Genomic DNA, 11971 nt, shown 5'->3' on the forward strand with positions numbered 1-11971 from the left:
AGAATATGACAAGAACCAGGGAGGAGTAATTCTGTTGTGGAGTTTTTATTTTATGACGGCGAGAGTTGGCGGGAACGGAGTCAATTCACTTTCTCCCATTTCCTCAGGTAGCATGGCCTGTCAAGTCCTTTTGTACTTCCTGTACATTAGGTGGCGGTATGCACCCAAGTGACGTAATCCGCCGGTTAATTGAAAGAAGAAGGAAGTCGCCGGTCTCGCGAGATTCAACGGGACTTGAGCAAACGAGACTTGACTTGTCTCGCAGCAGGGCAAGAAACGCCAAGTGCCACAATGCCCTAGACGAGTTCAAGACGGCGATTGGCAGCTTGTCACTTTCCCTGTGCGTGTCGACATGAATTTAGAGTCGGCGGGTCAGGTGCCGACGCTCGACGTCGAGCTGGAAGACGGAGAAATCTGCGACGACGACAGTGAGGAGCGCTCCACCGCCCGGCGGGGGGATGGGAGCGGCAACAGGCCCGGCGGCGCCGCGGCGGTTCCTCCGCGAGGCCCGAGGCCGCCCTACATGAGCCACCCGCCGCCAGATCTTCGCCACCCGCCGCCAGATCTTCGCCACATGGTGCCCTACGACGTCCACGGACCCTCGAACCACCGGCAGCAGTGCGGGCCGAGTGGGCCCGACCGACCTCACGCTGCTCCCCCGCTTCCGCACTCGCTACCTCCGGGGCCGCCGCCGCCGGGGCTCAATCCTCTTTGCGGCGGGCCCGTGCCGCGGCCCAGCTTCTGGGAACGGAGCCACGGCGCACTGTGGAGGTTCCGACACCGAAGCGTCCCCAACGGCGGACGAGGGCCTTGGAATCGAGAAGGCTGGGCCGGCCACAGGCCCCCCATGGCTCGTTATGGGCCAGCGGAGAACATCAACAGCCGCAAGGAGTCTCCGGGCAGGAAACGTATCCTTCATGGCAAACAAGCTTCGTTCGCTCAGTTACTTTGCTCACACCAGCAAACACACCGAGGACAAACTATATCTGCCGTTGCTCACACATTTTTAGACCTGTTGCCGATAAGACGCCTCGAAAGTCACGCTAGACTCACTCATGTTCACTTTCGGCCATTGCTCGCTCTTTCTACATGGAGCAATCCATAAGAGCAACCTGTCTATTCAATAGTTTTTGTCAGTATGGCATGTGAGTACCGTAATTTTCGGACTATAAGTCGCGGTTTTTTTTCATAGTTTGGGTGGGGGGCGACTTATAATAAGGTGCGACTTATATGTGGGGCGTTTTCAAAAAAAAAAGTGAAACCGCGATGTAGCAAGGGATTGGTGTAATTTGAATTTCAAGTGACGTCAGCAGCGTGGCGCGGCGGTTGTTTACAAAAAGGACAAAGATTGATAACGGGATGACAAAGATGACGAAGGGCCCCACGTACTACCGGCATCATTAGCGGCTTTGTTTCTAAGTGACACGGAGGATGAAGAGTTTGAAGGATTTAAGGATTTGGAGTGACACAGAAGGTTTGAAAAACTATTATGGCTTTTACGCACGCCCGGTCCTACTCTACGGAGCTCTCTTTCACCTCCGTGGATAGAAGTCGGGGGCTGGCGCTCGGCCGGGTGGCTGTCCGGGGACGGTGGATGGGGCTCGGACATGGCTTTTACGCATGCCCGGTCCTACTCTACGGAGCTCTCTTTCACCTCCGTGGATGGAAGTCGAGGGCCGGCGCTCGGCCAGCTGGCTGTCCGGGGACGGTGGATGGGGCTCGGTTATGGCTTTTACGCACGCCCGGTCCTATTCTATGGATCTCTCTTCCACCTCCGTGGCTGGAAGTCCACGCCGCCACACGCCTGGAAGTTTGTTTTGTTAAATAAAGAGCCGTTTACCAAACCCACGTCTTTCCTTGTACTTTGTTAACGCTACAATCTAGTTATATACTGGATCTGTGGAATAACGACGAGGCTGACGTCAGGGCGCACGCGCGGCGTTGTTGACAAAGGACGAGGAATTTGATCGATGGATTTAATGATTTAGAGTGCACAGATGGTTTGATAATATTATTGCTTATATAATAGTTATTTGATATCTAATTTATATATCGTTATATGGGCCTGTGGAATATTTTGAAGTGCAAGCGCCGCGCACCCATTGTTGACAAAGGACGATCGATGGATTTAATGAATTGGAGTGACAGAGATGGTTTTATAAACGTGTTATTTATGCAATAGTTTTTTTTAATAACTCTGAATGTTACGTCAGGCCCGTTGTCAGCTCTTCGTTTCTGTCACGTTAGCATACCTATCGTTTAGCCTGTTGCTCGTTCATGTCTGTTCTTGGTGTTGGATTTTGTCGAATAAATTGCCCCCCAAAATGCGACTTGTACTCCGGAGCGACTTATATATGTTTTTTTTTTTTTTACTTTTTTTGGGCATTTTATGGCTGATGCGACTTGTACTCCGGAGCGACTTTTAGTCCGAAAATTACGGTATTTTGGATTTGTTTTAACGGTCATCATCGAGTTTGAGCTTGTTTGGATTCAAACTTTTGACTTGAAGATAAGCGCCTCCTTGACCCCTGACCACAGAAAAGCTGTTTGGAAGAAACCTGGCGAGAAGAGCGCCCCCTAGTCAGGCCAAGTGCGATGGCACCGAGTCCTTCGAGGACCTGCTTTCCAAGTACAAGCAGATCCAACTGGAGCTGGAGTGCATCCGCAAGGAGGAGAGCATGGCGCTGGAAGCCGAGGTGGTCCAGGGGACGGAGGCCAAGGGTCAAATGGCAGAGGCCGTAGCGGGCCAGCGGACGGAGGGCTGTCCCGTGGAGGCCCTCGTGCTTCCCCAAGTGTCTGTGCAGGTTCCAGTGGAGAGCAAGAAAAGTTTCCAAGCGTTCAACATCAAACCTCTGCGCCTGAAACTCTTCACGCCTGCCAGTCTGGATACGAGCGTCGAGGAGGCGCAACCGCAGCAAGAAGAGAAAGACGGTGAGGAAGTGCCCCAAGCCGTTTCGACGGCCCCACTTGAAGCCTTGTTGTTCTCGTTGGCGCAGCGGCGCGATCGGACGGCGAGGCCAAGGAGGCGGTGGAAGCGGACGAGGCGCCTACGTGTCAGCATGAGGAGGCCAAGGATGACGAGAAAACCCCTGGCAGGGAGTCGTCGGCCTCCAGCGAGGACGTCTTCATCTGTCTCGATGAGGTAAGCTAGCAATAGGAAGTACCGGTTGAAAAAAAAAAAAACACGGAAGTGGATTTTCATCTGCACAGTTTGAAAAAAAAGTAATGCTATGTGGCTACTTTGGTCAACGTCAAATGGTGGGAAAAATTAAGAAGAGGTACCCAACCAGTGTTGTGACGTTTGTACCTGCAGCTGGGCGGTCAGGTGGAGGAGGAGGACCTGTCGGAGCTGCAGCTGCGTCTGCTGGCCCTGCAGTCGGCCAGCAGGAAGTGGCAGCAGAAGGAGCGGCAGGTGATGAAGAGGAGCCGAGAAACCACCAAGCCCGACGGCAGGACCGGGCCCAGGTCCAAGCCTCAGGACCGGGAGCGAGACAAGGTCAAGCCGGGGAGCCGAGAGCAGCCTAAAGCCGCTGCCAAGCCCACCGCCAGAACCCCCGTTGACCGAAGCAGGCCCAAGAAGAGCAGCGGATCAGGTGAGAAGACCGAGCGAGCCCGGCCAATCACTTTTGGCAACGCTAGGGCTGACCCGTTTGTCCTCCGCAGCCTCGGCCGGCAGACAGGCGTTGAGAAAGCGACAGCTGCGTTCGCGAGAGCTTCAGCGGCAGCGGGAGGAAGACGAGCGCCACAAACGGGAGGAGGAAATCCGCCGCATCCGTGACCTGTCCAACCAGGACGAGCAGTACAAGCGCTTCATGAAGCTGGTGGGCGGCAAGACGCACAGCTGCGCCAAGGTACGGCCGCTCGCCCGACTCCGCCTCGGCCTCTTTCAAGCGCGCCTGCCTCCGCCCTGCAGGCCAGAGACGGCGAAGGGAGGAAGTCCGCCGGCAGGGCGGGCCAAGACAGCACGGGAAACCTTTACCAGTACGATAACTACGACGAGGTTGCCATGGAGACGGACAGCGAGCCCGGTTCCCCGGGTAGGTCATTGTGGCAATCCAAAAGCATCGCAAGACGTCTTTTTAGCCTTCCGAAGTGCTTGGATTGATTTTGCCTCCTTGTGTGTGTTGGTCAGCACGTCTTCCTTTGGCCGCCCAAGGCTCCGCCTCTTTGACCGCGACGCAGCTTTACGGGACGGTACGTACGCTCTGTCCTCTCGGACATCGGGTGACCCACCTTTGACCTTCCTTTGTCTGGTCGCAGCCTTTCTGCGCTGCTCCCACGCCGCCGCAATTCCCTCTTCCGCCCGGCGACCAGGCGCTCCCGCCCAAGCTGCCGTTGGCTGATGAGGAGGAAGAGGAGGAGATGCTGCTCAGGGAGACGTGTCTCATGTCCATGGCCAACAAGCGGGTGGTGACCGCAGAGGTCTGGTTGCTTTCCTTCTTTCTTTCCACCGCTCACGACATCAATGACACGGCGGCGCTCACCTGTCAGCAGGAGCCGTTGTGGAGCAGCCCCCCCTCCCCGAGCGCGGCGCTCCCCATAGAGCAACCCAGCAGAGGAAACCTGAGCGCCGTCAGCCTCAACACCATGACGGCGCCCCGTGGAAACAAGTTTGCCCGAGGAGGAGCTTCCAGAACCACCCTGGTGGTAAGAGGACGACGAGGATGATGGTGACGAAGACGATGATGGTCACGTCGTGTCGTGCGTGTGCGCAGCTGCCACGCCACAAGTCCGTGGTTGTGTCGCTGAACGGGTCGGACGACAGCGACTCGGACCTGGACTCGGCGCAGCCGCAAGGCATGTTCGGCGGCCTGGAGTTTATGATCAAAGAAGCCCGAAGGACAGCCGAGGTCAACGCCAACAAGTCCAAGGGAGCGGCGGCCACCTCGGAGAAGGAGAACAATCCGCTGCGGACGCCCGAAGCCTTGCCGGAGGCCAAGAAGGCCGAGTACCGCTTGCTCAGGGAGGAGCTGGCCAGGTATCTTCTTGCCAAAGCTACGGTGGTCACCAGCAGATGTTTGGAATCCAAATACATCTCATTTTTATGCAGACCCCAAAGCGATTGGGCGTCACTCTTTTCGCATCTTTTTGTGTTTGGCCGACAGCAGGGAGAAGCAGAAGGCGTCCGCTCACGACGCCCGGCAGGTGAACGTCATTGATCCCGCTGCGGCGTCACTAGTAAGCGAAGCCGAGCAGAAGCTGCTGAAGCAAAGGTGAGGGGGGAGATGACCCTAACGCCGCCGCGGCACGACAAATGCGCCGGCCTAACCCAAGGACCCGACTCCCTCGGCTCAGGGAGTTGCTGGTGCGAGACGAGGCGCTGCTCAAGAACCTCCTGCAGCAGCAGCTCAAGAAGTCCGAGTCCCTCAAGGCGGCCGAGTCCAAGGTGGCCAGGCTCCGGGAGCAGATGCAGGCCTCTGAGAAGGTCGTGATGGCCAACAAAATTCTGCTCAAGAAGATCCAGGAGCAGGTGAGCTCATGATCTAGTGCCGGCCGGCGATGCCACACCCACCTCTCACCTCTGACGTGCATGTTCAGGTGCAGCGTGTGGAGCACCGCGTGTCCATCAAAAAATCGCTGGCCGCCCGCTTGGAGCAGGAGCTGCTCTGGACTCAGCGAGCTGCCGGAGGAGAACGCAAAGGCGGAGCCTTCCCCAAGCCGCTGGTAAGTCCTGCCCGGGCCCAGTCCTGTCTAATATTATTGTAAAGCGGAGGGCTAGCAAGTGTTTTTTTTTTTTTGTGTGTGTGTCTTGCGTCTTGCTGCCTCAGGCCAGGAAGCTTCAGCGGGTGGACGCCGCCAATCACTTTGCGGCGCTGATGGCTCAGAAGCAGCGTCTGCAGCGACTGGAGTCCGAATACGCGCTGAGGATCCAGAAGCTGAAAGAGGCCCAGGCCTTGCGCAACAAAGCAGCGCTGTCCGAAGTGCCGAGCGAGCGGCGGCCCAAACCTGCCACGCTTCCCGACGCCAAGGCTTGTCTCCCGGGCTCCCCTGGCCCGCCTCAGCCCTCCCTGCACGACCTCACCCAGGACATACTGGTCCTGGACAGCGATGACAGTCCAGATCCCGAGGCGGAGGAGCCCGAGGCGCGGGACCCGGAGGACGCGGCGCCGCCGGGCGCGGCCTCCCCTCGCCGCCGCTCTTTCCAATGCTCCAACTCCACCAAACCCAACCTGGAGCAGACGACTTCCACTCCAGTCGCCAAAGGCCTCGCCTCTGCCAAGCCTGCCAAGAATGTGCCGGAGGCGGCCACCGAGGCGTGCGCCGCCGCCGGTCTGGACTTGGAAGCGCTCCGGAGCCGCCAGTGTGGAGAGCCCGGGTTGGCAGAGCTGCTCGTGGATGAGCTGGTCGCCCTCGGGGAGCTGCACCATGTGGAGGAGCAAGACGCGTCCAAAAGTGCCAAGGTATGCTCGCCCCCCATCCACGCCACTTGCCATCCATCTTCGCTTTTATAGATTTTGGTTTGTGCTCAGGTGCCGCCGGTGTGCACAGAGACGAGTAAAGGTGCGGCGTGGCCCACCCGGCCGCTTCCTTTTGGCCCATACCGAAGTCCTCTGCTGGTCTTCAAGTCTTACAGGTGAGCTTGGAAGTGCTCAATGGACACCGGCGACTTTTTGCAGGAAGCTCTCAGCCTGAAGGTGCGGCCCGGTCATCTGTCGTGTATTCAGGTTCAGTCCATACTACAGAACCAAGGAGAAGTTGTCCCTGAGCTCGGCCACCTACAGCAACGCCATCAAGCCCAAACGCTGCTTCTGCCGCTTCGACCTGACGGGAACTTGCAACGATGACGACTGCTCGTGGTGAGGGGCGACGGCGGCTCGGCCGCCACGACGACGGCTCGGCCGCCGCGACACGGCCGTGACGGCTTCCTCCTGTCCTCCCGCAGGCAACACGTGAGGAGCTGCTCGCTGACGGGAAGCCTGCTCTTCCAGGATGTGCTCTCCTACAACTTGTCTCTGATTGGCTGCTCGGACAACAGCTCCGACAGCCAAGTCGGCGCCGCCACAGGTGGGCGTCGGCCCAAACGTGACTCTCAGAGCTCCGCAAGACGAGAAAACATGAGACGAGTTGTGGCGTGTTGTAGGAAAGTACCTGAGTAAGCTGTTTGGCCCGCACAAAGACGGCATGGCGGTGGACCAGAAGGCCGTCTTCCTGGTCAGCAAAGTCAACGAGAGCTGTCGTCACGGTGAGCGCCGCTCACAGTTGCTGCTCAGGAGGCAGAGCCTCACGCTTACTTTGTGCGCAGTCCCGCCCTTCACCACCTGGAAGGGCAAAAGGAAATGGAGGCCGGCGGCGGCGCAGAGTCAGCGCCGCGAGGAACGTGACGGCGAGGAAGATGCCGCCGGAGGAGAGCAGACGTCCCCAAACTCGGGTCGGTCCTCGTGCATGCGTGTCTCTCCGTGCATCTGTCCTCACACGGACACTGTGCATTTGCAGACGTTGCCGTGTGCTGGTTGGACGCGCGCGTGACGTCTGAGGACAAGCGTTACTTTGTCAGCGACACGGACGACATCTGCAAGCTGGAGAGCAGCGTGTTGGAGAACCCCGGAGACACGCAGCTGTGGATCAAGCTGGCTTTCCGATACCTCCACCAAGGCGACACGTACGACGCCGGTCACGCGCTCGCCTGCATGCCCGCCAACCCTCCACCCACTCGTTGAACGGCGTCTTTCCGCAGGCCGCCCACCGAGTGCTTGGAGGCGGCCCTGAACACACTTTCTCGCGCACTGGAGAATAACTGTGATGACCCCGAAGTGTGGACGCACTACCTCACGCTTTTCTCTCGCCGCGGACGGCACGACGAAGTGGAGGAGATGTGCCAAATGGCCGTGGAGCACGCTCCGCACCGCCGTGTCTGGTGGAACGTGAGTGACAACTTATCCCCCACCCCCCTTACGCTTGTGACCCGCGTGCGATTTGTCCAGTACCTGAGCTTGGCGAGCACGTTTGAGGCGAAAGACACTGTGTGCGAGCGTCTGCTCAACTTCCTGCTGGGCGAGGCGTGCGGGGGCGTGTCCGAGGAGCGCTCCTTCCAGCTGCTGGAGGCGCTGCTCTACCGCGTCCATTTGAACGTCTTCACGGGCCGCTCGGAAGCCGCCCTCACCATCTTCCAGGTACTTTGGTTTCTTGTTTGATGTCGCCACGATCGTGTGACACCAAGCGTACGGGCTACTTTCAGGACGCCTTTGCGCTCACTCACTCGCCGGTGGGCGTGGCCGGGAGCCTGGTGGCGCCACACCGTGCACTGGCCTGGTTGGCGTACATCCACCTCAAGGAGTTCGGCCGGCTTCCGACCGCTCTGTATGACCCGTCCGAATCGGGCCCGTCCCGGCTGGTCAGCGCCGAAGGCTTCCTGCTACCGTGGCGCTCGGCCGCCGACATCACCACGCCGCATGAGCAGCTCGTCGGCCTTTTTACAGGTAGAAACCGCAAACCTCGTGACTCGAGCGGCACGCTAACGCGTGTTGCTTTGCGCATTGCCAGACGGCATCCGTCAGTGTAGCGACCAATCTCTGTCGCCGAGCGAGAGGACGTCGGCGTGCCTGCCGCTGCACACCAACTTGCTGCTCCTGCACAGGCTGTTGGGCAGGTGAGCCGGTCAGAGGTCACGTTGAAGCTCCCGCCACACGTGAGCGAGCTCACGGGGTGCTTGTGTGTAGGTCGGAGGAGGGCGTGTCGCTGTGCGAGGCGCTCTTGGAGGCGTGTCCCGAGTCATGCGCCCTGCACGACGCCCTGTGCGAGCTCCACGTGCACTCTGGGAATGCCGCGCGTGCCGCCGACTCGTGGCGCCGCGCGCTGGCCGGATGTCCTGGCAACGCCGAGGTTTTCTACCACTGCTGCTGCTTCCTCATGGCTCAGGTGGGCGCAACCAACTCGTGCCAGCTGGGCTGGGCTGGGCTGGGCTGGGCTGGGCTGGGCTGGGCTGGGCCGGGCCGTTTGATTGGTTGGTTTCTGGTTAAACATGAAGTGACCTGTTATTTGACAGGGCGAGCAGAGCACTGTGGCACCACTCTTCCGAGAATTCGTCCTGTCTCTGTGCGAGGAGCCATGTGCTCAAGTGACGCCCATCGACCTCCTGCGGTGCGTCGGCTCGCTCCCTCGCTCACGCGTATGTCAACGGGTTCGGGGATCCTAACGGCCAGCCTTTGTCCGCAGGAGCATCCTGGGCCTTCCCACAGATGACGTGCGGGTGTCGGCCATCGTCAGGAAGGATCTGCAAGACGGGCTCCTCCGACAGCGCTCTTTCCTGCACCTGCTTCACTGGTACGTTTAGCGCAGATGTTAGCGTGCGGGCGCAATTCCGCTTCGAGGGAGCAGAAGGAGGAACGACAACTCCTGTCAAGAACCAGAGTTGCTCTTGCCCCCTTCTGCGGTTCCGCTCGAAGCTGTTTGCGTGTGGGTGCTTGCAGTCGCTGGCATTGGCTGCACGGCTCTGCGGGGGACGCGCTGGACGCCTTCGAGAGGGCGCTGGGCTCGGCCGCCGCAGCGCCGCGCCACCAGCTGCACCGCCTGTGGACCGAGTGAGTGCCGTCCGACGAATGACGGCGAGCGCGTGGCAAGGCACAGCGGGCACAAAAATGGATGAGCGCCGCTCGCTTGTGTCCGCAGCTACCTTCAGTTCTGCAGCGCGCATGCTGCCCAGCGTTTGCCCGACTTGATCCTCCGCTGCCTGGGCACTGTGCCCGCCCGCCTGGGGGTGCCCTTTGACCCCACCCACTTCTGGACTTCCTACCGCTTCCACAACGAGGCAAGAAAGTCTCCGATGCGACCGACGCCCGACGGCAGCCTCCGTCACCGGCGCGTGTCGCCGTTTGTCCTCAGGTGGTGGCGCTCTACCTCGGCTGCGTGGACGAGTCCCAGCACGCGGCACTCCTGGAAAGACTCCATTACATGATGCCCACCAACATTGGCCTTTCGCTCAGGTACGGCCGCCTCTCCACCTCGCCTCGTGCTGGCGCGCACACACGCTGTGCCTCTCTGTGTGCGCGTAGGTTGATACGGCACGAGTGTTCGGAGGGAAATATGGAGCACGTCCGCTTCCAGGCCAGAATGCTTACCAACAGTGCCCCCAAGTGTTTGCCCGCTTGGAACATGTAAGGACAGCTTAGACGCGCGTGCGCCCCCGGCCCGCCCGCCTGCCTGACTGATGCCGTGTGTTTCTGCGCAGAGCCATTGCTGCGGAGGCGGAACTAAGTCAGCCGGCCGAGGTGAGGCGCACGCAAGTCTGTGATGCTAACATTGCTAATGCTATCCCGACGTTCTCTCGCCCGGAACGTTTGTCTCGGTGGCGATGGAAAAGAATCGAGTCTCCGCCTTGCCTCGACGTGTGACGATGGTGCTAACCATGAGCCACCTTGGCGGCGTTTGTCTCTCCTCATCTCCACTTTGTGGCCTTCCTCGCCTGTGCTTTGCTGTTTGCAGGCTCGTCGTGTGGTCCAGCAAGCACTCCAGAATCTTCCGCTCTGCGCTCACCTCTGGAAACATGTAAATCTCGCTCGCTAGGCTGCCCCCTAACCGTATCGGGTGACTCGGGTTCACCTGTGAACTTCACACTCCTGTGTCTTCCCTCTGTCCTGTTTCCCTTCCTACTAACCCCTACCTCCCTCCCTCCTTACTTCTCATGTCTTTGCACTTCCTACTTTCCCTCCTTCCCGCGGCCTTCACGCCGCAGCTGCTGCAGTGGGAGGCATGCGTCGGCGGCGCAGGTGCGGCGGAGCGCGCGGCCCGCGTGCTGTCTCGCGGCGAAGAGGCGGGCGTGACTTTTGCCGAGCCAGTCGCCACCGCTCAGACGGACGCCGTCTGATTGCGGGCGGACGTCGATTGACGTCCGAGGGCGGCGACACTTTGGGTCAGAAATTGAGAGCAAAAAGCTGCGCCTCCTCCTGGTATACGTAAGTATGTCTGCTGAGTGACGTTTGCTTTGTCTCACTTCCTCTCTTTTCCCTGTGAGGGGGGGGGGGGGGGGTGGTTTCATGGGAGTGTGGCCCGAAGGACGTTCGCCGCCATCTTTTTGTGTTGTTCAAAACGAAGCAGACTTTTATTTTGTTAACTGCTGGGAAACAAAGACTCTGGAACGTGTTTGGCCTCGGCCATCTCAGCAGGAAGTGACAAACGCTGGACGAGAAACGGCTCATTTGAAAGTTTGTCTTTTTTTTTACTTTTTCTTTTTTTGTAATTAAAAGTATTGATCATCAGTCATCTTTTTTATATTAAATTATTTTATCAACATAAACAAAACTGGTCTGTGTGGTCTTTTGGAAGCGGCACCTCCGAGTTACACTTGCCTGACTTTGTGTCTTTCGCAATTCAATTATTTGGACTCTTTAAATGATATAAGTTGTCTCAAATTTTTATGTCAGCACAGTGGCACCTTCAGACCTTCGTTACATTCACCGTGTGTGAGTGCATGCGAGCGAGCGTGAGGGGTCAGGATGTTGGTGTGGTCCAGGGCAGGGGGGGGGGTGTGTGTGTGTGTGTGTGTGTGTGTGTGTGTGTGTTGTTGCAGGGGAGGGAAACACGGAGGTCGTTTGAGGCGTGTGCTTGCCTGTTCAAGGGTCATGGAAACAAAAAGAAACTTTTGTCACAAAAGTCCATTATAGTCCAAAGCACAATAGAAACGCCTTGCTTTGCAAGAAAGAAATGTGGATTAAATCATTCGTTACATCAATTGTGTAATTTGACAATGATCTTCCAAACAGAAAGTGAGCAGCTCTCAAGGGTCCTCGCAACGTTGGCCACAATGACGGTCGAAAATACCCATTTCATGCCAGGTCTGAAAGTTTCATGAGTTTTCGCCAGACCCTCAAAACAGCATCTCACAAGGCAGCATTATTATTGCGGAAGGACTAATTGGTGTTTGTGTCCTTGCTAGGAAATCGCCGAGAACATTTTGCAACGATAAAGTGTAGCGTCTTTGCAATTGTTGACGTGTTTTCTTGGCCGTGCGAGCGTGAGGTGTTTTGTGGAATTTCCT

The 11971-nt window shown here is 58.1% G+C and overlaps 1 protein-coding gene across 5 annotated transcripts; it reads left to right on the plus strand.

The window, feature by feature from the left end:
• The first annotated feature begins 234 nt into the window (after positions 1-234).
• On the plus strand, positions 235-11230 carry LOC119123972 (zinc finger C3H1 domain-containing protein-like). Of its 5 annotated transcripts, none has more exons than XM_037253463.1 (34): positions 235-908; positions 2539-2931; positions 2997-3142; positions 3314-3593; positions 3664-3851; positions 3914-4037; positions 4133-4194; positions 4261-4422; positions 4492-4647; positions 4716-4978; positions 5106-5213; positions 5296-5470; positions 5539-5664; positions 5769-6401; positions 6453-6574; positions 6666-6797; positions 6884-7005; positions 7082-7183; positions 7244-7369; positions 7435-7600; positions 7676-7862; positions 7923-8111; positions 8177-8417; positions 8482-8587; positions 8658-8856; positions 8984-9078; positions 9154-9261; positions 9408-9518; positions 9607-9745; positions 9820-9920; positions 9990-10091; positions 10166-10205; positions 10420-10482; positions 10670-11230. In XM_037253463.1, exons 1-34 carry the CDS (start codon positions 353-355, stop codon positions 10799-10801), a joined length of 5955 nt encoding a protein of 1984 aa, XP_037109358.1. In that variant the 5' UTR covers positions 235-352; the 3' UTR covers positions 10802-11230. The 5 variants fall into 5 exon arrangements, with proteins under 5 accessions (XP_037109358.1, XP_037109361.1, XP_037109360.1 ...); XM_037253466.1 differs by having other exon boundaries at positions 6471-6574; XM_037253465.1 differs by having other exon boundaries at positions 5109-5213.
• Positions 11231-11971: the final 741 nt, after the last annotated feature.

This window comes from Syngnathus acus, chromosome 6 (assembly GCF_901709675.1).
Source record: "Syngnathus acus chromosome 6, fSynAcu1.2, whole genome shotgun sequence".
NCBI lineage: Eukaryota > Metazoa > Chordata > Actinopteri > Syngnathiformes > Syngnathidae > Syngnathus > Syngnathus acus.